The sequence below is a fragment of the Ornithorhynchus anatinus genome, chromosome 15 (assembly GCF_004115215.2).
Source record: "Ornithorhynchus anatinus isolate Pmale09 chromosome 15, mOrnAna1.pri.v4, whole genome shotgun sequence".
Classification (NCBI taxonomy): Eukaryota; Metazoa; Chordata; class Mammalia; order Monotremata; family Ornithorhynchidae; genus Ornithorhynchus; species Ornithorhynchus anatinus.
In genome coordinates, this window is record NC_041742.1 from 3,671,891 (window position 1) to 3,696,512 (window position 24,622).

Here is a 24,622-nt window from a genome sequence, read left to right on the forward strand (position 1 = left end):
GTCTCTGGGAGAGGACTATCACTCAGTATATATGCTGGGCTGACAATAGGTCCTTTGATGATAAGCCTTTGGAGAAGCAGCGTGGTCTAGTGCCAAGAGCAGGGCCTTGGAAGTCAGAGGAAGCCCCACTCCACCCTTTACCTGCTGTGTGACCTTGGGCAAGCCATTCTCTGTGCATTTCACCTGTAAAATGGCAATTCAACCATCTCTGACCCGTATCTCAGCTCTTGGAACAGTTCTTAAGACACAGTAAGCACTTAACAACAACTGCTACTACTAATTACCCTTTAATATACTGAAGCCAGCTGGGCAAACAGATCAGAAAAAAATTTAAGAGAATATGACAGGCAAGGTTGAGGTAAAGAAGATCATGGAATCAAGTTTTTATTTACAAGACATCGAAAAAACCCAAATTGAAATTACACATAGAAATAAAAAAAAGCCCACCAAGGGCTTTATGAGGTTTCCACAGTATATACAGTTCCCAAGATGTTCAAGTATGCTTTAGTTGTAGAAAGTGCTACATTGAAAGTCACATTAAAAAAAAAAAAAAGACTAACAGCAACAGACGGGAGACAAAGACAAAAGATAGACAATACACAGTAACCAAAGATTTTAGAGGCTGGCAGTATGCAATCTAAAAATTAAAGGTCCCAGGAGTGTTGTCTTGAATCTGGAAGGCATAACCATCAGAGGTAGATTCTGGCACAACATTTTGATCTTCCTCTTCCTAGAAGAAATATCATTAGAAAGAAAATGACTTAACAGTGAAGGGCACGCAGTCTCGAGACCCTAACCGACACAGCCTTGCTGAACTTCAAATATGCCTTCCAATCGTGTCTCCGATGCCCCTTTACCCCACAGCAGCCATTACAGCCTTCCAAGTCTCCGCTCCGGTCCCCACAGACCTTCCTATATGCACCATCACACTTATGACTACGACCCAGTACCCTTACCGGGACGCAGTCAACCCAGTAGTGCCCAGGAACACAGTAGTTATAAAGTATACTGCACCTTGTGCGTGCCACCCATCCCCATAGGTGTCTATCTTTGTATTGTACTTTCCCAAACGCTTAGTACAGTGCTTTGCACAGAGTTAAGTGCTCAATGAATAAGATTGAATGAATGAATGAATAAAAATGAGATCAGATTTCCTGGGTTCATGCATAAATTTTTGGTCCAAAGCTACTGAAGCTGATCGATACACTGCCAGACATACACCCCCCCAAGTTAGATTTCGGCTTAGATCCTGACCTGTGGCTCACAAATGAGCCATCTGGGTTTCAGGTGTTGTAAAAAGTAGCAATACATGAAGCACTTCTTGAAACTCACATGGCAAACAGACATGCCAAATTCCAAATGCCCTCATTTCCTTTCCTGTTACTCACCTCTGCAGAGAAATACTTCTCAATCAAACTTGAGGAAGCTTTGTATATCAGTTCATTTTCATGAGATTGGAGAGCCTCAATTCTGTCCAGACCCCCACACTCTTCGATCATGATGCACAGTTTCTCAGTTTCTCCAAGTTTCTCAGCAGCCTGAAAGAACCACCGTCAAATGGCAGCTTGGTCAGTACCCAGTTGTTTTTCAACCCAACATGAGTAACTTTTTTCTTTCATTTACGTGGCTCCAAATGCTAGCTGATATTCATTAATCTAATTAATGCAAAGGTCAAAAATATCACAAGGTATAAGGACTTGGGAGCTACAGTTAAACACATATCAGATGCTAAACAGCAAAAACAGATTAATTAGATCCATCAATGTTTTTACTGAGTGCTTACTGTGTGTGCAGGGTACTCTACTTAACATTTGGGAAAGTACAACAGAGTTGGTAGGCACAGACCCTGAATTCCAGCTTACAGGCCAGTGGGGAAGAGGTTTCCATCTAGCCTCAAAGCTCTAATATTCGGGACCCACGCCACCCGGACCCCATTTCATCCTAGGGCTTTCCTCTCAATCTCCCTTGAGGTGCAGAGACCACATCTTGTTCATCCCCATGCTTAGAATAGTATTCTGCACAGAGCGGGCACCTAAAACTATGTCATGAATTTTAAAAAAAGTTCAAACAATAAAATGGTACATACCAGGAAAATATTTGTAATTGCATCCAAGATAACCAAAACAATTTTGCTGTCTTTGGCAGTTAAAAGGTTGATTAAGGGTTCCATAATTCCACTCTGGACTAAGTACACAATCTGTTCAATTGTTCCGCCACTTGTGTAGTTGGTGACTGCCCACACGGCTTCCTTTTGTGACTTGAAATCTCCCTGTGTAATAAACATTCAGGGAGGAAGTTTATTTCAGAATAATACAGCTGCACAAATAGTAATGCCACGAGCACATGTTTTCAGTAAAAATGCCCAAACATTGGCACCAGTGGGTTTTACCTTTAACAAGTTTTGACCACCTACTGTCCAAAATGAGGTATGTCAAGATGAACAATCCCACAGTGCCTCATGACACTCCAAACTAATTTTGGAATATATCAGTACAGACCAAACCACCCACACCTCTTCCCTTTTTTAGTTCCAGGATTTGATTACCTTCGACAGAATTTCAACAAGGTAAGGGACCAGCCCATGATTCACAACTTGTTGGATCTGGTCTTGCCGGCCCGCTGTGATGTTTGACATGGTCCACGCGGCCTCCTTCTGGATGTTAGTTTTGGGATGAGTGAGCAAGCTGGGAAAAACAGCAAGGGCTCCTGCCTCTATTACTATTTGAGTCTGTTCATCCGTCCCTGTGACGATGTTTCCTATGGCTCGTAGAGAAGGGGTCTGAAAGAGAAATTCATATTTCAGAAGGAATAAACTATACTGGACTCTAGGAAAAACCACTGCCCCTTTCAAATTCCAATAAGCTTTCCCCAAATTCTGAACTAGCAGCAGTCCTAGGATTGTGGTAACAAATACTGCTCTTGAGGAATTATAGAAATCCAAGATTAGAAAGCTACTAAAATGGTATTCTCACGTATCTTTAGTTACGCAAGTGGTTACGTAGATCCATTGTAAGGAAAACACCGCCCTGATGAAAGTTGAAAAGATTCCCCTCACTTCACCCCATTATTAAATGAGTTTAGAGTGAGCAAAGTGGCTTCACTAGATACTAAGGCCTTTCTTACCACAATTGGCAATTCACCAGATCCTAGAAGTTTCACTAGCTGTGGGACCACTCCGGTTTTCACCACCACTTCAATCCTGTCGTTGGAGCCATCAGTAAGGTAGGAAATGGCCCAGCAGGTGTCTGCCAGGACATCCTGATCATCATGATGCAGGAGGCGAACTAAAGTAGGAAGGATCTGTTCAATAGCATCGATGGGTGGGGCCGGATTCTTGTTACGGCATAGATTTGAGAGTGCCCAGGTGAGATTACGTAGATAGCCACACTGGAAAAATGCATGAAAACAAGTGAGTTGCTTTATGAGGAGAAATGTGAAGCAAGAATAAATTTTATCTTATTAAACGAAAAACAGTTAGCTTACAGCTAAAGAAGATATATCTGGAACGGCAAACAGCGCTAGAAGAGGATCTATTGCACCATATTTTATGACCAAGTCTCTGTAGGCGGAACCATCACCTAAAAAACAAAATAAAGGTCAAAAGTCTTAGTAGCATCGAAGGGGAATTTGACAGTTGTGTGTATCTGTGCAACTGCTCAAGAAGAACATTTTGGATCAACTTTCCCTCCCCTCCCTCAGGGCTCTTTCTGGCTTCGATAACAGTTTATGGGCTGACATTTTGACCAGTCAGCAAACCAATCGTGCACCTCCACACCTCTAAATCTTCCTGCCCAACACAACTGGTGTGTGACTTTAGGACATGAAAATAGTGACTTTGTCGAATCAATCAATAGCATTTGTTGAGTACCGGTGTACAGAGCTCTATAAAATACATTTCTGCAAAGACTATTCAAAGCCAAATCCTAGGTAATACATGGTGCTTTCCCACCGAGCCATTATCCACTATCTCAGGCAAGTTATCTGACAAAATTAGATAATGCCAAGTGGAGTTCAGTGCGTACATACCTGCAATGTTTCCTAAAGCCCACACAGCCTGTTCACTGATATGAGAATGGGGAGATGCAAGCAGAGAAATAAATGCTGGGATACCACCTCCATCTACCACAGCCTTGGTTTGGTCTGATGTGCCAGAAGCGATGTTGGTAAGAGCCCAAGCAGATTCAAACTGAATAGGACTACAGTCTGATCTGCCCAAGAAAGATACAAGCTTTGGAATCATCCCAGCTCTGATTATACTATCTATGGGGGGCTGTTTTTCTTTAGACAGTAGTTTCCTATAGGGAAGGAGAAAGAAAGAAAAAATGAAGTTAATCTAATGACCAAAATCTGATTTAAAAAACCCTAACACTTTAGAACAGAATTCTCCAATGTAAAAACCAATTCTTAACAAAATGAATTTTAACCACAAAACATGATGGAATTCAGTGGGTTTTGTTTAATGAGTTGCTTTCCAATTTCAATTGAGTTAGTTTGCAGCTCAGAATTACACTTTAAGAAACAGTTGGATGGAAATGACAAGATACTCAAAAGGATCATTTTATAATGAGAGTTAAGTGATCCTTCAGTTGCCCAAATTTGGCAAATCTTAAACTCTCCTTACATTCCATGCTTGTATGGCTGCAACATTACTTTTTAACATATACTGTTTTCTTCTTTCAAGTTGTTACTTAGGTGCAAAGGAAATAGAACAAATGAAATGGTGAAAAGGATCCTTGACTTAGCTCAAAATTAGGTCTAGTATTTGTGACAAAATACAACTATGGAGGGACTCGATAAGCAATATGGAGACTCATTTCAATGATGACCAAATGTATTATCTCCACTGATTCCTCTGGCCACCATTTACTTATCAGGAGGAAAAAAAAGAGGCTCACCTAGCAGCTTGGGTAGCCTGCAACTGCAGTTCTAAATTATTGCTGTTTATGCCTCGGACAATCTCTTCCACAGACCAATGTGCTGAACCCTGTGGAAGATGAGAAACCAGAGAATTTTAGGAAGATTAATGAGTAGTCTACACAGCAGTGTGGTGTAGTGGAAAGAGCACGGGCCTAGGAGTCAAAGGGCCCGGGTTCAAATCTCTGCTCTGCTACCCGTCTGTGTGATCTCTGGCAAGCTACTTAACTATTCTGTGCCTCTGTTACCTCATCTGCAAAATGGAGATTAAGTCTGTGAACCGCACATGGGACATGGATTGTGTCCAACTTGATTAGCTTACATCTACATCTATTGCATCTCTATCATTGCACTGTACTCTCCCAAGTGCTTAGTACAGTGCTCTGCACACAGTAAGGGCTCAATAAATATGACTGAATTAAGTATGATTGAATGACTATCCTGGCACTTAGTACAGTGCCTGACACAGTAAGCGCTTAAATGCCATTAATCATTAAATGCCGCTCCCCAAAGACATTTGGAGATGGACAGTTCAGCACCTGAAAAATACTTTCCCCATCGAGTAACTATTAGATTGAACTTTTTTTTTTACAGGTATTAATGAAGCCCTTATATTCACCAGCATTCAGAAGCATTTACCTGATTATTCCTGTTTTCTTGTAGAGGAGAAGTAGCATCATCAGGAAATGTACTGACATTTCTTCTTTTTAGCATCTGGTCATCTTTCTTAGCCTTCCTCAGTTCCACATTAACTTCAATCCTTCGTCGCCTCATTTCCTTGAGGAAACAAAAGGCCATATAGAATTTTCCTCTACCTACCAACAGACACCCTGCTTGCCCCCCCAAAACATTTTGGATTTCTCAGAAGCTTCTCAGAGACAAAGAGGCAGAAGATACTCACTGAGCTGTCTTTTCCCTTGTTCTTAAATCTGTTAAGACGAGCAGCTGGGGAATTGGCATTTTCGTTGGTGGACATAGTTCTGTATGGCAGAATGAGAACGAGGAAGGAACTGAAAAAAACACCACCAAAACATTTAGGTAAATTATCTTGCTAGAGATGGTGAATTAGAATTCAGTTAGATAACTGATATGGGTCGCATGCTGGGTAATCTATAGCTCTTCTCACTTAGTTCACATCTAGATGTTCCATTACTGAGTCAGGGACTTTCAGCCCCTCCACCTCCAGTGCTGGGGGGGGGAGCGTTTAAAGCCCAGCAGGGCAGGAGACCAATAAACCAATAAAATCTTCCTGTGTTCAGACCACGCCCTTCTCCAACGTCAAGCCCATTAAGGGGAGCAGAGCAAGGGCATGGTCCTCACTCTCAATTACCCTCCTGGTGGCCAAAAGGCCAGAGAAAATTAGGAACGGAGAGGGTGTAGAGGCAAGGAAACATCCTCCTGTCAGTCAGCCATCTCTTTCCCTAAGTAAAGACCCCCTCTACCCCCACCCCACAGCCCTTCTAGACGGTCGTTGGGTAGGGATTGTCTCTGTTGCCAAACTGTACTTTCCAAGCGCTTAGTACAGTGTTCTCCACACAGTAAGTGCTCCATAAATACAAATTAAGACAAACCAACGAATGGTATTTACTGTTCAGTAAGCGCTTGGGAGAGTGCAGTACAACAGGGTTGGTAGACACGTTCCCTGCCCACAACGGGCAGGTAAAAAACACTTGACCACTGACCACTTTGAGCCTTCTGGTGCAACTTTGCAGAAAATCAGGGAAGATGTGGGGGCCTGACATCTGGGAACCTGCCAAACTTGGGCGTTTTGTTCACTTCTCGGTGGCAGGGGGTGAGGAATTTGGAAACCTATGCTTGACCTCTACACAGCGGTGACCATTCATTCCATCGAATTTATTGAGTGCTTACTGTGTGCGGAACAGTGTAATGAATGCTCCACCTTACTGGGGGAGGCCCCGACGTTGAAATAAACGCGTGGGCATGTGCTCGAAAAAGGCCAGGGTCCCAACCCACCACCCGCAAAGGCTCCCTCCGTAAGCAGCAGCGTGACGTAGTGGCAAGAGCACCCGGGCCAGGGAGTCGGAAGGTCATGGGTTCTAATCCCGCCTTCGCCGCTCGTCTGCTGGGTGTGATCTTGGATAAGTCACTTGTCTGGGGCCTCAGTTCCCTCCTCAGTAAAATGGGGATGAAGACTGTGAGCCCCATGTGGGGCAACCTGATTATCCTGTACCCGCCCCATTGGCTGGAACAGTGCTTGGCAAATAGGAAGCACTTAACAAAGGCCGTCATTATTATTATTACTTCCCTGGGGCCTCAGTGCCCTCATCTGTTAAACGGAGATGAAGACTGGAGCCCCATGTGGGACAACCTGATGACCTCGTACCCACCCCCCCCCCCCGCGCCCAGAACAGTGCTCGGCACATAGTAAGCGCTTAACAAATGCCGTCATTATTATTACTACTTTCCTGGGGCCTCAGTTCCCTCCTCTGCAAAATGGGGATGAAGACTGCGCGCCCCACGTGGGACAACCTGATGACCTCATACCCCCCAGCGCTGAGAACGGTGCTTGTAGTATATTATTATTATTCCTCCTCCTGGGCCTCAGTTCCCTCATCTGTAAAATGGGGATTAAGCCTGCGAGCCCCACGGGGGCCACCCCGGCGCTTACGACAGCGGTTGGCTCGTAGTGAGCGTCCGATAATAACGAGGGAGGGAGGGCAGGGCTGGCGCGAGGTACCGGTTGGGTCCTCGTGGCCCGCCAGCCTGTCCTTCCGTTGCGTCGTATTTATCGAGCGCTGACCGTGCGCAGAGCACTGCAATAAGCGCCTCGGGGAGTAGGTCGATGGGCAGGGATGGTCTCCATTGCCGAATTATCCATTCCAAGCGCTTAGCACCGTGCTCTGCACATGGGAAGCAGCGTGGCTCAGTGGAAAGAGCCTGGGCTTCGGAGTCAGAGGTCATGGGTTCGACTCCCGGCTCTGCCACTTCCCGACTGTGGGCAAGTCACTTCACTCCGCTGTGCCTCAGTGACCTCATCTGTAAAATGGGGATTCACGGTGAGCCGATGACCCTGTATCTCCCCCAGCGCTTAGAACAGTGCTCTGCACATAATAAGCGCTTAACAAAATACCAACATTACTAGAGTAAGCGCTCTTGAATGAATGGATGGAACATAGCGGTGCACGAGCTCCCCCCCCCAAGTTCCCCCGAGGAGACGGCGTGGACAAAGCACCCCCCTCCCCTTCCCAGGCGGCTACGACGCTCACCCGGCCGCAGGCTACTTGATGAGCGACGACTACGTTGCAGATGGAGAAGACGGAGAAGAGATGGACCGCAGGGCCTCGGCAGCAGACTGGCGCGTGGGACCCCTCCGGCGCTATTTAAATTTGCCGGCGGCCCGGCGCTCCCATTGGCTGGTTCGAGCCCAAGCAACGCTCCCATTGGTCCATTTGAAAGACACCGGGCGAGCTCCCGCACGGGGACAGGGCAGGGAGGCGGAAGTCTCGCGAGAGTTGCCCTCGGCCGCCGGCCCGGAAGGCGTTCGCCTCGCAGTCCGGAAAACTACAAGTCCCAGAATGCAGCGGGAGCGCCCCGGGGGCGTTTAGGAAAGAGGGGGCTCACCTGGCTGTGATGGACGATACACCGGTCCCTTCCAGAGGCTTAATTAATAAGAAGGCCAAAGCTGCGGCGGGGGGTTTTCGATTGGGACCGAGTTGCTAGGAGAGGCTGTCACTCTGGCACGCTGGTACTTGTAGTTTCGTTAGGTCGCCCGGCCACAGGCAATACCGATTATTTGTAGAACCGGACTTCTAAAATCAATAAAAGAAATGAAAAATTAAAGCACAGATTATTCGGGTCTAAGTAGTCGGGCAATGACCCGAATTCTTGTCTTTCCTTTGATAGTGAAGGGCAGGCCTCATAATTTGTGAGTTACGGGATTTATTCAGCATTTACCCTGGAAGCAGCGTGGCTTAGTGGAAAATGGGAGTCAGAGGTCACGGATTCCAATTCCAGCTGGATGACTTTGGGCAAGTCACTGAACTTCTCTGTGCCTCAGTAACCTCATCTGTAAAATGGGGATGAAGACTGTGAGCCCTATGGGGGGGTAAACTGATAACCCGAACTGTGCTAAGGGTTACGGTAGACAATCAATCCGAACTGAACTGAGAATTGACTGCGTGCAGAGGTACTATACTCTGCAGAGGTATTGTACTATATTAAAGTACAATAAATTATTATCATCATTAGCTGCTAACACTATTATCATTAGCTCCACACGTGTTAATACTATTAGTATTGTTTTTGTCCGTCTGTCTCCCCCGATTAGACTGCAAGCCTGTCAGTGGGCAGGGACTGTCTCTATCTGTTGCCGATTAGTCCATTCCAAGCCCTTAGTACAGTGCTCTGCACATAGTAAGCGCTCAATAAATACTATTTAATGAATGATTGAATAAAGTACAATAAATGAACTAAGAGGCCCATTGTCACCAAGAATGCTACACTCTAATGGGGAAGGCTGACACAAAAATAAATTACAGATTAAGTAAAAGGGTAAAAGGATGCAACGAGGGGGTGTGTAGTGCACCCAAATGTTTAGGTGACACAGAAACGGTAAAACGGCAGGGGGGGGGGATATAAAGAGGGGCTATTAGAAATTTAATTGGGGAAGGCCTCCTGGAGGAGGTATCGTTTTAGAAGGGCTTTGAAGATGAAGACAGAGCAGTGATCTGTCAGATCTGAAATGGGAGGGAATTGCCGGCAGGGGGAAAGGTGTGAGGAAATAGTGGCAGGAAGAGGAGAGCGGGACTACTTTGTAGGTTATTTGAGAGGAATAAAGTGTGTTAGTTGGGGCGAAGTGGGAAAAGAGAGTGGATAAGTGGGCAGAAGTGCATTAAAGCCAACGGTCAGGAGTTTCTGCTTGCTATTTTTTTCAGGCTACCGCACTGGCAGAGTTCCACCGTTTATACCACTCCAGGCCGATAGGCCGGTTTACCCAGCAAAGAGAGGCCCGGATCCCACTAGATTGTAAAGTCCTCAAAGAGACGGTTTCTTTGTTTTATTTTTCTTTTTTTGGTATGTTCCTGGGAAGCCTAGAGCCAGTTTAAGGGAGGAGTAGATGATTCAGCCCAGGGTCCATATGCAGTATATACCGTTTAGACTATGAGCCCGTCATTGGGCAGGGATTGTCAATCTGTTGTCGAATTGTACCTTCCAAGCGCTTAACCCAGTGCTCTACACATAGTAATTGCTCAGTAAATACTACTGAATGAATGAATATATGGGCCCGGAGGGGCAAAACCGGCCTGACTTTAAGAAGCGGTTTTAAGGAGCCAATTAGCTCTTAAATACAATTCATTGGTTGGGGGAGAAAAAGTTGCAGTTTCCTCTGGAAAAAGGAAAATAAATGGATAGAGCCGCCCTAAGCTTAAAAGAGATTTCCTGGCTTTTGCACTTTGTATCGCCGAAAAAAGAAAATCAATTTAATCAGGCGGTGTACAGAAGAAGGTAGTATGAACCAGAGCTTCCAAGGAGCGGGATCCCACGGGGAGAGGAGGAGGGGGGGTCCTCCGGCGAGAGCAGAGTGGGCCGAGACCCTGGAAGCAGCGTGGCTTAGTGGAAAGAGCACGGTCTTGGGAGTCAGAGGTCACGGATTCCAATCCCAGCTGGGTGACTTTGGGCAAGTCACTGAACTTCTCTGTGCTTCAGTAACCTCATCTATACAAGGGGATGAAGACTGAGCCCCATGGGGGGGTAAGCTGATAACCTCCTATCTTCCCCCGGCGCTTAAAACAGTGTTTATTATTCGTATTATTATTACCCTGTTAAGGCCCCACGGCAGTCACTCGAATGGGGAGGAGCTGAAAAAAGTCACGCTCGGCGCCAGGATTTCCGGTGTAGGCGGGGCGAGAGGCCCCGGTTTGGCCAACGGAAACCGGCGGGGAGGAGACTTGGCGCACCGCATAAAGGCCGTTTGCGAAAGACGGCAGCTCACGGTGACCCAGTGGCCTAATGGATAAGGCATCAGCCTCCGGAGCTGGGGATTGTGGGTTCGAGTCCCATCTGGGTCGTACCTGTAATTTTGCAGGCCCACCCCCTGAAAAAGGGAAACGACGACGGGAACAGGTCTCGGATGGCATTTCATTTATAACTCATCATCCCCAAACTGAGAGGGTCCCGGGCAAAGATGTCGCCTCCGCCTGCCCGGGCTCCCAACCTTTCCGTGCTTTTTCAGATCACCACATTACACCTGAATCCCCTGGCTAATACCAGGGTTTGAACCTCCACGACCCCAGTTCTGTTAGTTAATTTATATTATATTAGTTATATGATATAATTAGGGCGATAGAACCGACAACAGTGTAGACTTTTTTTTTTGAGATTCTCAGCCTGTTGCTTAGCCCTGAAAAGCCTTAGGGAACCGTACCCCTTCCCAATACAGGTTTAGCAATATATTTGAATGTTCCCAATTTGGATTGTTTACTTTTCAATTTGCTATTTTTGTTTATAATTCACTCAGATTTTGAAAGCTTTATAGAAATGGCAAGCATGTATCCCAATTCATTGTAGGAAGTTATTGAAGAACATCACATACAGAGAAATCGTGTAATAGAATTACCAATTCATCGGAAATTAATGGGAGGGGGTAGATGGCTAGACAATACCACCATGACTGATTTTTTTCTTTTTACGAATTCCTAAATTATTACGTCCATAAATCGAATTTTTTCCCCTTTGCCCCTCATTACTATTTTACGGCATTACATGCTGTAAAGTTGCAAAAGCTCAAAGAAACACAAGATTCTTAAATCCCCTGGGGTGCAGAAAAGTAAGGCTGAAGCAGAGGCTGGGAACTGCACCCGCGTCTCGTCTTGCCCCCCACACTTTTGCAAATCCTATCTTACACCAAATCTAGTTATACTGACTTTTGTTTGCGTTAATAATAATAATTATTGTATTTATTAAGCACTTACTATGTGCACTGAGATAGAGACAAGGTAATCAGGTTGCCCCACATCGGGATCACAGTCTTAATCCACATTTTACAGATGAGGTAACTGAGGCACAGAGAAGTGAAATGCCTCACCCAAGGTCACCCAGCAGACAAGTGGTGGAGCAGAGATTAGAACCCACGTCCTCTGACTTCCAAACCAGTGCTCTTTTCACTAAGCCACGCTACTTCTCTACCACGCTGCTTCTCTTTTAATACCAAAAGAGATTCGTGTTGTAGAAAGAAAGTTCCTTAATTCTTCCATAGGGCTATATCCAAATAGCGTAATGATGACATGAGTTATTAACACAGTGCTTGGCCCATATTAGGCTCTAGCTGTTGGAGGAGTCCAACCAGCTGTTTTCTCTTCACTACTGGCAAGAATTGCATTAGAGCTATGCGGATGTAAAATATATAACTGACACTAGTGATTATTTTTCTTTTATTTGCCACAAATGACACCCGAGAGAGCAACAACAAGTTGTGTGCAGCTGTGTGAGGGACTGCTTTTTCTAGATTTTGCATCAAAAGCAAAGGAGAAATGACAACCTTTACTCCAAAAATGTAGAAATGTGAGCGTGACCTGTGGCAAGCAAGAGAATATATAGCCTTGCAATAATTTCCAATCTTTTACCTTGGAATGATTTCCCATCTTTCTTGAGTAGCAACAATTATTTGGAATCCTAAACGTTTTTAAAACTGGTTTAATTGCCAGAAATACTGTGTTAGAACCCAAAGAGAGTTGAAAGGAAAAAAAAAATTGACAGGTGATATTCCCTTGGCCAAAAATCTCAACGCAGTTGCTATGAATCCCTTCCTTTGGGGCACACTCTTTTACCTTGGTCTAAAAGTACTAGAACTTTGTCACTTGTCAGCTGTGTGACTGCAAGCAAGTCACTTCACTTCTCTGTGCCTCAGTTACCTCATCTGTAAAATGGGGATTAAGACTGTGAGCCCCACGTGGGACATCCTGATTCCCGTGTCTACCCCAGCGCTTAGAACAGTGCTCGGCACATAGTAAGCGCTTAACATAAAGCAACATTATTTATTATTATTAGAACAAGATAGAAATCGGAAAGGTCGTGGGTCTTTCAGGGCTTACACAGGTCTCCTCTCAGTGAATGCTGCATCTGTTTCACCAGCAGCAGAGGACCTCAATCGAGGGCCAACCAGTACTATGGCTGGGGAACGCATGGTCTCAGACTTCAACATGGATTTTAGGCGAGAGGCCTGAGGAGGCACCAGTCTGATCTCTGTGTCTAGAAGGCCCTACACCTTCAGGTATTTAACCAATCAGACTGATTTTCTACCTTATTAAAAAGGAGACCAGTGTTACTGGAGGCTCCCCCACTACAATAAAACATTTTGTAATATATAATAAAGCAGCATGGTGTAGTGACTACAGCACGGTCTTGGGAGTCACAAGGTCATGGGTTCTAATCTTACCTCCCACCCCCCGTCTGCTGTGTGACCTCGGGCAAGTCACTTCACCCCTCTGGGCCTCAGTGCCCTCACCTGTAAAATGGGTATTGAGACAGGGAGCCCCATGTGGGACAGGGATTGTGTCCCGATTTGCTCACGTCCACCCCAGTGCCTGGCCCGAAGCGCTTCACAAATGCCATTATTATGATTTATAATAAAGCATATTCCAATTCTTATCCGTTTCCGCAGGGAATCGATTTCCTATTGCGCGGTCACCTGGGATTCTCTTCACCCATTCAAACCCAAACTGCCTCGGCATTTGTTTGTTGGCTGGTTGGTTGCACAATTCCCTTCCAGCTAGTGCAGAAAAACAAGCCTCCGCAAACCCGGCTCCCCACCCGGCCAACACGGTCTCCAACCAGGGGCTGATAGAGAAGAAGGCGATAGCCAAGCACTGGGGACGTGGGGGGGGGGGGGGGCAGATCCCGGGACGGCAGAGAGTGGACATGTAGCCATTCAGGTGACCACAGGCCCCACTCGGGGCCCAGGGGTGTGTGTGTATGTGTGTGTGTTTGGGGAGACTGGGGGCAGGTGGCTTTGCTCGTTCCCGTTAGGGAGAGGGAAGAATGGCAGCAGTTTGGTCCTGCTCCAGTGGTCTGTCCAGCGAGTGCGTCCCGCTTCCCCCCAGGCTGCCCCTCATTAGCATGAACGGGGGTGGGCTAGGGGGAGTCTCCGGGGGGGGGGAGGGGGGGAGAGGAAGCAAAGTCTGGGAAAGTTGCCTTCAAAATGACAGCGAAGGCTCTCTGGCTATTCTGTTTGATCTTTGGATCATCCTCAGAAAGCCCAGAAGGAGAAAGAAAAGGTAAGATGGACAGAACTTCGGGGAGGAGGGCGGGGGGCGGGGTCCCCGGGAAAGGAGGAGGAGGGGTGGGGTGGGGGCGGCGGAGGTGGGCTGTTTACAGGTTCTCAGGCGGGAGCACGCAGAGTGCGCCGCAGTGTTTTGCGCCTCTTTCGGAGAGGCGCTCCTTTCGGTGCTCAACGGAGAGCGAAGCGCAGGCTGGGAGAGAGCTGGCATGCTCAGGAGTGGGGGCACCGGAGGGGCGAGTAGACCGGGCAGCGGGATGTGTCAAAGGGGGGTGGGGGGTTGGCGAGAGCCTCCCGGGAGCTGTGCCCATGCAAGTCACACAGGGTGCAAGTCACAGGGTGCAGGCTGCGGACTGGGCAAGTGGGCAGGCAGCGGGCATACCTCCGGCCGGCCGGGATGGTCCCTCGGCGGCGGGCTCCTTGCTCGGCTCAGGCTGGTCCCGACCACCTTCGTCTCCGGCTGGCGGGCTGAAACACCAAGTCCTCCAAAGGGAAAGGGGGGAAAAGAAACCAGGGGTGAACTTGGCGGCGGTGGGGAGGCGGAGATTGCACATCCCGGGGAATCTCTCCATCCTTCGCATCAGTGCGAGAGACAGAGAGATGGAAAGAGAGTCGCTGGGAACAGTCAAAGTCAGATCCAGCTTTCCTTAAAGTCGCATTTCACGCCTGGAATGAAACAACGAGGCGAAGGCGATTAAGGCAGATGAAGGAAGTTTTCGCACGGGTGGGTGGGGGGAGGAGGGGGAGAAGGAGAGGGGGGCGGGTAGAGAATATTGCTGTCAATTGTCAATTTGGATGATCTCTCTTTCTTCCTGTTTCCCGTCAGAAGAGTTTCCACACCTCAAAGGACGGTTTACTTTAGATTATTTGGGGCTGTTTTTCCCCATGGAAAGTCGTATGACTTCAGTGGCATTTAACTCTAAGATATCAGACCATCTTTCCCATGACAACAGATGGTGATATCAATGGGGAAGCGGTTGGGAGGTCAGAGCTGACCATCAGGAATTGGAGATAAAAACAGGACTTTATTCATTCAGCTGGGTGTAGTGCGATTTTTAACACGATGAGTCAGAATCGGCATTTGGGATTATGTCGACTATAACAAGCTATTACTGCTGGGGGAAATCTGATTTTAAAGGAGATTAACAAACTGGCAGGAGAAATACCTTCAAATGAAGTGTTGACAGGATTGCAAAAGGGGCGGACCAGGCACTTCAACCTAAACGGGGAGAGATGCCAGAAAACAGCAGTTAAATAATAAAACGGGGAGGGGGGCGGGCCTGAGACTGAGGCAAACGGGAAGGTGATGTTGTGTAATTGTGTCTGGAAAACTGCCCAGCTCCCGAGCCGACCCGTAGTCTCCACACCAACCTGTCTGTCAGATTTTGGGGGGGGAAACAAAACAGAAAAACCAACGTTAATACACTATTTTTTTATACACACAATTTGGGAGTCTTTTTTTTTCTCAATTCTCAGAGCTAGAGAATGAGAGAGTGGAAGGGGGCCTGAGGCTGCATCAATGGCCTTTGCTGCGAAGCCAAAGGCTTTTTTAGGGCCGCGGCACACAACAGATCCAAAAATCCCCATAAAGGTCCATTCAGAGGCGCTCAAAGAGCTGGGCATTGAAAAGTCCAAGATGACATTGTCAACACGGGTGGGAAAACCAAATAGCTCGGTTGTTAGGGACGCCGAGACAATTCCCACAGGCGGCGATGGGAAACCTTCCCCCCGCTGGGGGGGACGGAACGCTCCCAGGCCCGACTGTCGGGGCCGCCCGTCAGAGGGGGAGGCCGTTGTTTTCCTGGATTGAAAGGAGGAGGAGAAGAAGAAAAAAAAAACCGCATTTTTTTCCTCCAACCGACATAAATCCAAATGCAAATCTCAGAACCCAAGGAACGCGCAGATGTCCTCGGTTAAGAGGAGCCGCGGGGGTGGAAAAAGGGGCCGAAATGGGGCCGTTCTCCAAAGGCGGCCCGTCCTGGGGGGGAGGGGGGGGGTTCGTCCCTCGGTTCTCCCCGGGGGAAGGGAGGGGGTGTCACCGACCAAGCGGGGGGGGGTGGTCCGGGACACCGGGCTGACCCCTCCGTCCCACCCGGGCCCTCCTCACCCCCGTTTCTCTCCCTCGCCCCCCGCCGCCTCAGGGCCCGTGTCCTTGGGCGGGAAGGCCTGGGGCCTGTCCGGCCCGTCCCGGGCCAAGGCTCCGCCCGCGGCCGGCGGGGCTGAGGGGAACCGCCTAGCTCCGAGGTCGCCCGGGCCGGCGGACGAGGGCCCCGGGTCGTGGCCCTGGGCGGACAGGCGGCGGAAAGGCCCGGGCCCGGCGGCCGAGCAGGAGCGGGAGCAGGAGCAGGAGCGGGAGCGGGAGCGGGAGCGGGAGCAGAAGAGGAGCGGCGGGGGCGCTGCGGCCGGCGGGGCGGCGCCCTCCAGGGGGCGCTCTCGGCCCTCCGGCCCGGCGGCGGCCGCCCGGCTCCAGGGCGCCCCCAGCGGCGTGTCGTGGGCCCGGCCGCGCTCCCGGGGCCCCCCGCCCCACCTCAACCGGCCCGGCCGGGCCAGGCCCCACCGCCCGGCAGACCAGCCCAAGCCGTCCTGGCTCACCAACCGGCAGCCCGCCAGCCTGCTCCATCACTTCAACCTGCTCCCCACAGGTGGGTGGGGGTCCCGGGGGTGGGGAGGGAGCCCGGCTGCCCCCCATCCAGCCGCAGAAGCTTGGGGCGGGGTGGCGAGCGGGGGCCGGGGGGTCGGAAGGTCAGGCCTCGTCGGCTGCTGCGTGAGCCTGGCTCGCTGGAAAGAGCCCGGGCTTTGGAGGCAGAGTGGAGTCTGCCACTTGTCAGTTGTGTGACTGGGGGCAAGTCACTTCACTTCTCGGTGCCTCACTTACCTCATCTGTAAAATGGGATTAAGACTGGGAGCCCCACGTGGGACAACCTGATTCCTCTGTGTCTACGCCAGCGCTTAGAACAGTGCTTGGCACATAGTAAGCGCTTCACATACACCAACATTATTATTAGTAGTAGTAAGCGCTTTACAAATACCAACATTATTATTCTCTGGGCCTCCCGCACCTCACCTGTAAAATGGGGATGGAGACCGCGAGCCCCGGGTGGGGCAGGGACAGCGTCCCGCTTTGCTTCTCTGCACCCCAGCGTTTGGCACATAGTACGTGCTTAACAAATAGTAGAATTATTAATCATTATTATTTGTGGACCGAAAGCCGATCCTCTCGGCCCAACTTTTTCCCTCCTTCCGACATGACCTCTGCCACTTAGCTGTGTGACTGTGGGCAAGTCACAACTTCTCGGTGCCTCAGTTCCCTCATTTGTAAAATGGGAATTGACTGTGAGCCTCACGTGGGACAACCTGATTCCCCTGTGTCTACCAGCGTGGCTCAGTGGAAAGAGCACAGGCTTTGGAGTCAGGGCTCATGAGTTCGAATCCCAGCTCTGCCACTTGTCGGCTGTGTGACTGTGGGCAAGTCACTTCACTTCTCTGTGCCTCAGTTCCCTCATCTGTAAAATGGGGATTAAGACTGTGAGCCCCACGTGGGACAACCTGATTCTCCTATGTCTACCCCAGCGCTTAGAACAGTGCTCGGCACATAGTAAGCGCTTAACAAATACCAACATTATTATTATTATTATTACCCCAGCGCTTAGAACAGTGCTCTGCACATAGTAAGCGCTTAACAAATACCAACGTTATTATGACCTGGGCTCCAGAGGAGCATATTTCAAGCAGCCCACCCTCAACCCTACTGCCGGTTTCTTACAGAAGAGGGCCTAGGCCGGACCTCTGTCGGCAAAATCTTGTGACTGAAAACCACAGGTGGAGGAAGGTTATGCCATTCCTTCTTGCCTGGCTTTCATTTTAGGTTCCTCTACTCAATCTCACCCCCTTCAACCCTCCCCATCAGATTCATCAGAATGAATAGGGGTGGCCCCCATGTAAATGAGCACTATCAATCCCCCCCCAACCCCCACCCCCCCAAAATGAACCCAAGGCTTGTTCTACAGGGCCTCTTGTCTCCTCTTTTAGACCCTGACAACACGGAAAAGACCTGCGAGATTGAGTGCTGGCGGGACCGGGATGAAAGGGAACACTACTGCATGAGTGAATTTGGTAACATTCCTTCTCTTCTTTCAGATTCGCTTGACCTGGGCCCACAGATTCACATAGGACAGACTTTCCCGGCTTTAAGCACGGGACCTGACTGAGCAGCATTTAGGAGGAGAACAGGCACGATTGCACTGAACAGCTCTGGAGTGATTTTGCTGGTAATCTGACTTGATCCTAAAGTGCAGGATCATCGACATTTTTCAGGTCTCCAAAATTAATGGGAAACAGTGAACTTGAGGTCTGATACACAGTTCCAGATAATTACCTTAGTTCTCAGCACCCCTTTGCTGATGGAGACCAGAGACTAAAACATGAGATTGTGAAGCTCTCTGGTGGGATCCTGAGGTTGGTAAAACAGATGTTACACTGTTTGGTTAAACTATTTTTTTTTCTTTTCTTGAAAGCAGCAGTGAATGGAATTGTCCATGATGTGGAAATGCTTGGCAAAGGCATCCAACTGGTAACTCTGCTGGTGAACAACGATGGGCTGTATAAGCTGAGCCGCCTGTACATCACCCCTGATGACTTCTTCTTTCGAGTAAACATTCTAGCTGTGGATTCATCCAGCTGCACTAAGCCATGTCCAGATTTTAAACTTGGTAACCAAACCCAGCTAGATTGTTTTCTTATTCGGTACATGTGCTTTTCCGAGTAGTAGGACTGCACTGTCTAGAAAAGGATCCCCCCATCTCTCATGTCAATAGCATTTATCGAGCATTTCCTGTGCACAGAGCACTGTACTGATCAAAAAAGTAAAAACAGTTTGCAGACACTCCCCCGTCCAGTCCCCTCTCCTGACTTTTATATTTAATCATCCTGGAGACCCAGGGACCGTGTCAAAGAACCATCTGTGTGGTCTTACCCAGTGTTTTTAGCATTGATTCATTTAGGCCTTGTGCTTGGCATGGAGTAAGCTCTTATCAAATACCATAACTATAAGCTTACAGTCAGGCAGTTTAATAGTCTGATAATAAAAACACTCCCCTTTTGAGGAGGGTGAATTTACATATTCCAGCCTCTCATTTCTGGCCTTTTAGGACTATTTTATTGCTTTGACTCAGGCAGGGAAACCCACCACTGCTAATTGCGATTGAATGCACCTAGGCTATTTTTGCTGCGACACCACTGACCCAGCCGGGTCTTCAAATGCAAAAAAAAAAACCCATTTTTTTTTTTTCAGGGAGCAGATATATCGTGATGGGTCAGATCTACCATAAGAGGCGCCAACTGCCCACGGCCCTGCTCCAGGTCCTGAGAGGGCGCCTCCGGCCAGGAGATGGCCTGCTTAAGAGCAGCGGCGGCTACGTAAAGCGGTTCAACCGAAAGAGGGATGGTAAAGTCCAAAGTGCAGTGCACACCAAGTGCAGATGAAACTCACTGAGGGCAGTTGTGCGGATACTACCCTAGAGTGACGCATTGCGGTTGACCTGTGAGGTAACTGACCTTTTCCATTCCTAGGTCACCGCATCATATTTACTTTAGTTTTTTTCCCCAAGTAAGTTAATTTGCATGATGTGCTTTCTTCTGTTTTTGTTTTTTTTGATTTAAGGCTTAGGTTATTTTTGAGGAAAATAATTAACTGAAAATATTTTCTTAGGTAGTTGAATATACACCTCGGGAGTATTTAATTTTATAATCTAGCCGAATCGTTTAATCTTTTCAAAATACATCTTCCACCCACATAATTCAAGATATCTACATAACAATAATAACATTAACCAACAATAGTCAAGTGTGAAGGTACATCTAGGTTCTACATTACCTCAGATTCAGTGCCAGGAGAAATATTTAAATTTTACATTTCCAAAAATACCTAAAGGGCTCACAACAAGTGAAATATAGCAAAGATAAATATTATTCCTCTCAGCCTTCCTGGGGTATCAAAGTGTCAAATACTGAGTTTATTTTCATACTTTCCTGTTTTTTGAAATTTATGACTGTGGCAAATTGGCATCTTTCCCAATGTTAAAAATATTTTAAATGTATCAGGTATCATTTTTCTATTAACACTAAGTATCATGTTTATATTTGCAAAATAGTAAATCTTGTCCTGAAATCAGATCTTTGAGACACTTGGTTTTCAGCTTCATTGCACCCACAGACTTGGGGAAATCCACCTTTTCCTCACTTATTCCAAAATCTTGGAAACAAGAAATCACAGATAACGGCTTTCTTCTACATGTGGATTTAAGAGCTTCTCACTGTTTGTTTTAATGAGCCTCACTTATTGGCTGAATTTCATATGAACACCAAACTTTAGACTATGGGAGACATGATTTTTTACCCCCAGGACCTCAAACAGTGCTCTAAGTTATTTTAGAACACTGTAAAGAGGGGCACTAACATGCCATGATTGAAGATTGTTGCCTTAGGGAGGCTAAAACCGCTGCCACTGAATAAAAGGAGACAGCTCTTTGCTTTGCCAGAGCAATGGTAGTGTAAAAAGGCTCAGAGTGAAAAGTGTTCAATGCTTCAAAAATCCAATTCCCTATAAAGCCATAAAAAGGGAGGCAGATCTCAGATCTGGGTTCCAGTCTTAGTTTTGCTACTTGCCTGCTATGTACCTTTTGCTCAAATCACTTCATTTCCCTATGCCTTAATTTTCTCACTTGTAAAATAGAGATAAAGTACCTGTTTGTTCCTCCTCTCTCTCAGATCTGAAGCCTCATATGGGAACCTTATCCGATCTTAATACTTTGTATCTTCAACAGTACTTGGCTCACTGAAAGCACTTATTTTATTGTCATCATTAGTGTTATTATTAGAGCGCATCCAGACTTCTCCAAGGCATTCTTTGAAAGCTGCGTGGAACACAAATGGGATAATCTCACTAGAGTACTACGTTCCCAGTGAGTTTCACTTTCTAATGTACTGAAAAGACGGGGAAAGCACTAGAGCTCATTCCAAAATTGTCATGATATATTGTTGCCAATACCGGGGCTCTCTAGGCTCAATGGTGACAAGATAGCTTTTAACAATTAGTCGACAATAGGTGATGCTATTTCATCTGTGGGCAAGACAGTCTACGTCTCTTTTATGCTCCCAGGTGCCTAGCAGAGTGTTCTGTGCTCAGTTGTGATGGTGAAGGTCAACACTTCATGACAATGCACACCTCTAAAAATGTCATCCTTACTTTTGTTTGCTTTTTCTAAGTGAACTATCAGATTGATTACTGTGGTCGAGACTATTTAGATAGGCTTTGGCCCTGAAAGACCTCCGGTTAATACAAACACCCCAAACACTGACAGGGCAAGGTTTTCGACTGTCTAAAATGGGGCCCTTTTTTTTTTTAAAACCAAAGATTGGACTGTGAGCCTTATGGACAAAACAAGTTCGTTAGGGCCACAATAGTGATGAATTGTGATAGCAATGCCGCTTCTGTGAACAGAGTTCATTGGCACTCTGAGGTCACAGAAAGCTGCTTCTAATCATTGTCTGTTTATACCAGTGGCCAGGTCTCGTAAAACACTCACTTTGCAGCAGCGCTAACGCCAACCATCTTTTTCTTGGAAATTCGCACGGAGTAATCCACTCCCATTGCATTAAATCTGCACACCCTTTGGAGAAGAGGCTGGTTTCTCAATTATTAAAAAAGCTTATCTAAAAAAAAATTACACAAATTACAGTTCCATATTTGTGAGATGGGTGAAAGATTTGAAGACTTTTGTGCATTATAGGGTTTCTGTCGAACTTAAGGAAAAAAGAATAATTTAATGGTGTAAGGATTCTTTATAACTGTAGCTCTGAAAACATATTTCTATTAAGTTTTTATTTACCTAATTTAAAGACTATTTTGTTATACAGGTCAATGAATTTCCTCTTAAAAAAACCAGAAGTTTGATAAAGGAAACTTGTATAAGGACAGGGAAGATGAACACCATATTCCATGGCTCACGATTCAGTTAAGTCAGAATTTGGGTTGTGATGTCAGTATTTTTACAGCAGATATCAGTCTTCAGGTTTTGTGGTTTCTTAAAGAAAATTAGACTAAGTAAGAACTAAATGCATCAAAAGATTAAAGACAACCTGTGAAGACTGAATAAAATTGGTCTTACGTTCCAGGAAATTTATTTCAAATTCTAGAGAATTCCAAATACCCAACAAGTTTCCAAGTATGAAGCGTAAGGCTTCTCACACAGTATCTTTCACCAAAGTAACTTGAATAAACTTATAACCTAATATGCCTCTCTGACCTTGATTGTCATTCTCATCAGTGTACAAAGGCCACATCCCTAGAAGAATCACAGTGGTGTCTTTTTAAAACCACTTACCAAAAAAAGAATAAAAAATGAATCCCAAACTATTTAAGCCCAGGATCACTGGGCATTTCAATGGATGGATAGCTGTTCTACAAGGGACATGAAAAACCGATCACTGAACTCCTAAAACATCCATTAGGGGATAAGTTTCTAATAGGCAGGAAACATGTCAGATCTCTTTTTTGCACTTTCCAAGGATTTAGTACAATGCACTGCACTCAATGAGTGCTCGATAAATATTACTACTATCAGAAATACTCAAAAATCTGGATTTGCCAAATGGAGGTCAGAAAGACAGAAAAAGATGTTTCATATTCAGATTCTAGGTGGGAATTACAAGGGGATAAACGCCCCCACATCTCCACCCCCCATGTCAGTGTTACTAAATATTAAGCTCAGATTTTGCATTTAGTGGTTCTAACCTCACAATCACAATTACTTACAAGTTTTATAGGACTGGTAGTAGAATTTTAGCCAGTATTGTGCAAAAGTCCTTTTTAATAGTATAAACTATGTGAACCAGGTGGCTCAAGGTGAATGTTATATGCACTGGGAATGTCTGTAGTTAAGTAACTAGTGGGACACAGGTTTATTATATTTACCTTTCTCTTAAGACTCAGGCAGGAATTCTTATCTCTCTTGTGAGGGGGTCTGTCCAAGTGAATGTTTTACCACATGGAGAAATAACAATTAATTGGCTAGCTAAAACATCTGACTAGCCACTGATCATCACCCTATCAAATACAGAAAACAATATTTTGGAAACAGGTTGTGATTCTGACATTTTTCAGATAGGCATAATTTTCAAAATCTACCAAGACTGCAAAAACTCTGTATTTAATACAACTATAAAATATTTTCACATATTACTTTATAGATTATATACAATAGAAAAAGACCTTTTCAGGGCCAAATATAGATAGGAAATTAACATCAGTCTAGCCCAAAAGATCCTATAAAAATTCACCGACAATTCTAGCAGGTAAATACGATATTCCAAAAAATCAACAACCAGTAGTATTTCATTAGAAATTGCACCGAATCCAATGTCAAAAACATTACTTTATTTATCTAGGATGAAATGTCCTATTACGTACAAAAAGAATTGCTCTTTAGAGTTTGCCACAATTTGTTAAAAACATAGCAATCTATTTGCCTACAGGTAGGAAAATTCTTTCTGCAACTTTTTTAAATGATAAAGTTTGTATATATAATTATCTCTATATATGAATAGAACAGAAATACTGTGATGTGATGAGATGCAGAATAATTTCATAATGCATTAAAATTTAAGATCTTTGCATCAGCACAGTGCATACAATATGTAGCATTAAAAAAGATCAAAGGACAACATAACCTAAATGCAACCACCTTAAAAAAAGACATAAAAGCTTGTTTCTATGTTTTCACATTTAACAATTAATTTACTTTAACTTTTGAGCCTAAGTTTGAGTGACAAATATCTGTATGTACAGAAATGAATGGGCTTGATTAGATGAAATTAACCCAGAATACCTGTACACCTGTACACCTGAGTCTGGTACTAAGAAATCTGAGTTGTGATCAGTAGCAACGTCTTACTTTCAGGAAATTACAGTTTGGAAAGGGTCTTGCATAGCAGGGTGAAGTTAAACCTAGGATGAATTTTTTAAATCCATAATCGGGTAAAACAGAACTCTGTTGGGCAAAGATAATGGAAAATTAGTGCAAAATTCAGTAACAATTTTTGTAAAGCTGCAAATCCAACCATGGCAAGTTTCCTAGAAGCATATTATATGATGTAATACAGTGTGTCAATGCAAGATCTTAGGGAGGAGAGAAAAATATGCAAATACCACCTTCCTCACCTGGTTTCATTTCTCTCACGCCACTTTCATTTCCTCATGAAAAACAGTCATTTAAAAATGCCTATGAGATTTAATTGAAACAGTCAATCATGCCTCTAATTTGCTCATTACCATTATTTTGTGGGAAATGTCCACTCCTTAATACTTCCTCACTACTGATCAGTATCGACTGAGGCAGCCATCACGGTACCTCTGTATAATTTTTTTTTTTTGAAGAGATAAAAGTTGAATTAAAACGAAAAGAAAAAAGGGTTACT

General features: G+C 45.9%; 3 protein-coding genes and 1 non-coding gene across 8 annotated transcripts; 3 read left to right on the plus strand and 1 right to left on the minus strand.

Annotated features, from left to right (window-relative positions):
• Window positions 1–353: 353 nt before the first annotated feature.
• On the minus strand, window positions 354–15,562 carry KPNA2 (karyopherin subunit alpha 2). 4 transcript variants are annotated; one of them, XM_029079642.2, is made up of 13 exons: window positions 15,316–15,562; window positions 14,532–14,632; window positions 8,497–8,684; window positions 5,816–5,894; window positions 5,554–5,691; window positions 4,896–4,984; window positions 4,027–4,295; window positions 3,484–3,578; window positions 3,124–3,387; window positions 2,546–2,779; window positions 2,087–2,269; window positions 1,389–1,538; window positions 354–730 (listed from the first exon to the last, which is right to left on the minus strand). In XM_029079642.2, the coding sequence occupies exons 4-13, from the start codon at window positions 5,888–5,890 to the stop codon at window positions 638–640; spliced, it is 1,590 nt and encodes a 529-aa protein (XP_028935475.1). In that variant the 5' UTR covers window positions 5,891–5,894; window positions 8,497–8,684; window positions 14,532–14,632; window positions 15,316–15,562; the 3' UTR covers window positions 354–637. The 4 variants fall into 4 exon arrangements, with proteins under 4 accessions (XP_028935475.1, XP_028935474.1, XP_007666264.1 ...); XM_029079641.2 differs by having other exon boundaries at window positions 5,816–5,924; window positions 15,316–15,561; XM_007668074.3 differs by lacking the exons at window positions 8,497–8,684; window positions 14,532–14,632; window positions 15,316–15,562 and adding an exon at window positions 8,142–8,249 and having other exon boundaries at window positions 5,816–5,924.
• Window positions 10,871–10,943, plus strand: TRNAR-CCG. Its single transcript has one exon. It is a non-coding gene; the product is annotated as a tRNA-Arg (tRNA).
• On the plus strand, window positions 14,047–18,070 carry LOC120638869 (collagen alpha-1(I) chain-like). The gene is made up of 4 exons (XM_039914259.1): window positions 14,047–14,147; window positions 16,291–16,498; window positions 16,574–16,791; window positions 18,057–18,070. The coding sequence occupies exons 1-4, from the start codon at window positions 14,072–14,074 to the stop codon at window positions 18,068–18,070; spliced, it is 516 nt and encodes a 171-aa protein (XP_039770193.1). The 5' UTR covers window positions 14,047–14,071.
• Window positions 16,585–22,436, plus strand: LOC100079594 (UPF0450 protein C17orf58). Of its 2 annotated transcripts, none has more exons than XM_029079643.2 (4): window positions 16,585–16,791; window positions 18,179–18,262; window positions 18,667–18,858; window positions 19,440–22,436. In XM_029079643.2, exons 2-4 carry the CDS (start codon window positions 18,250–18,252, stop codon window positions 19,628–19,630), a joined length of 396 nt encoding a protein of 131 aa, XP_028935476.1. In that variant the 5' UTR covers window positions 16,585–16,791; window positions 18,179–18,249; the 3' UTR covers window positions 19,631–22,436. The 2 variants fall into 2 exon arrangements, with proteins under 2 accessions (XP_028935476.1, XP_028935477.1); XM_029079644.2 differs by lacking the exon at window positions 18,179–18,262 and adding an exon at window positions 18,287–18,417 and having other exon boundaries at window positions 16,657–16,791.
• Window positions 22,437–24,622: the final 2,186 nt, after the last annotated feature.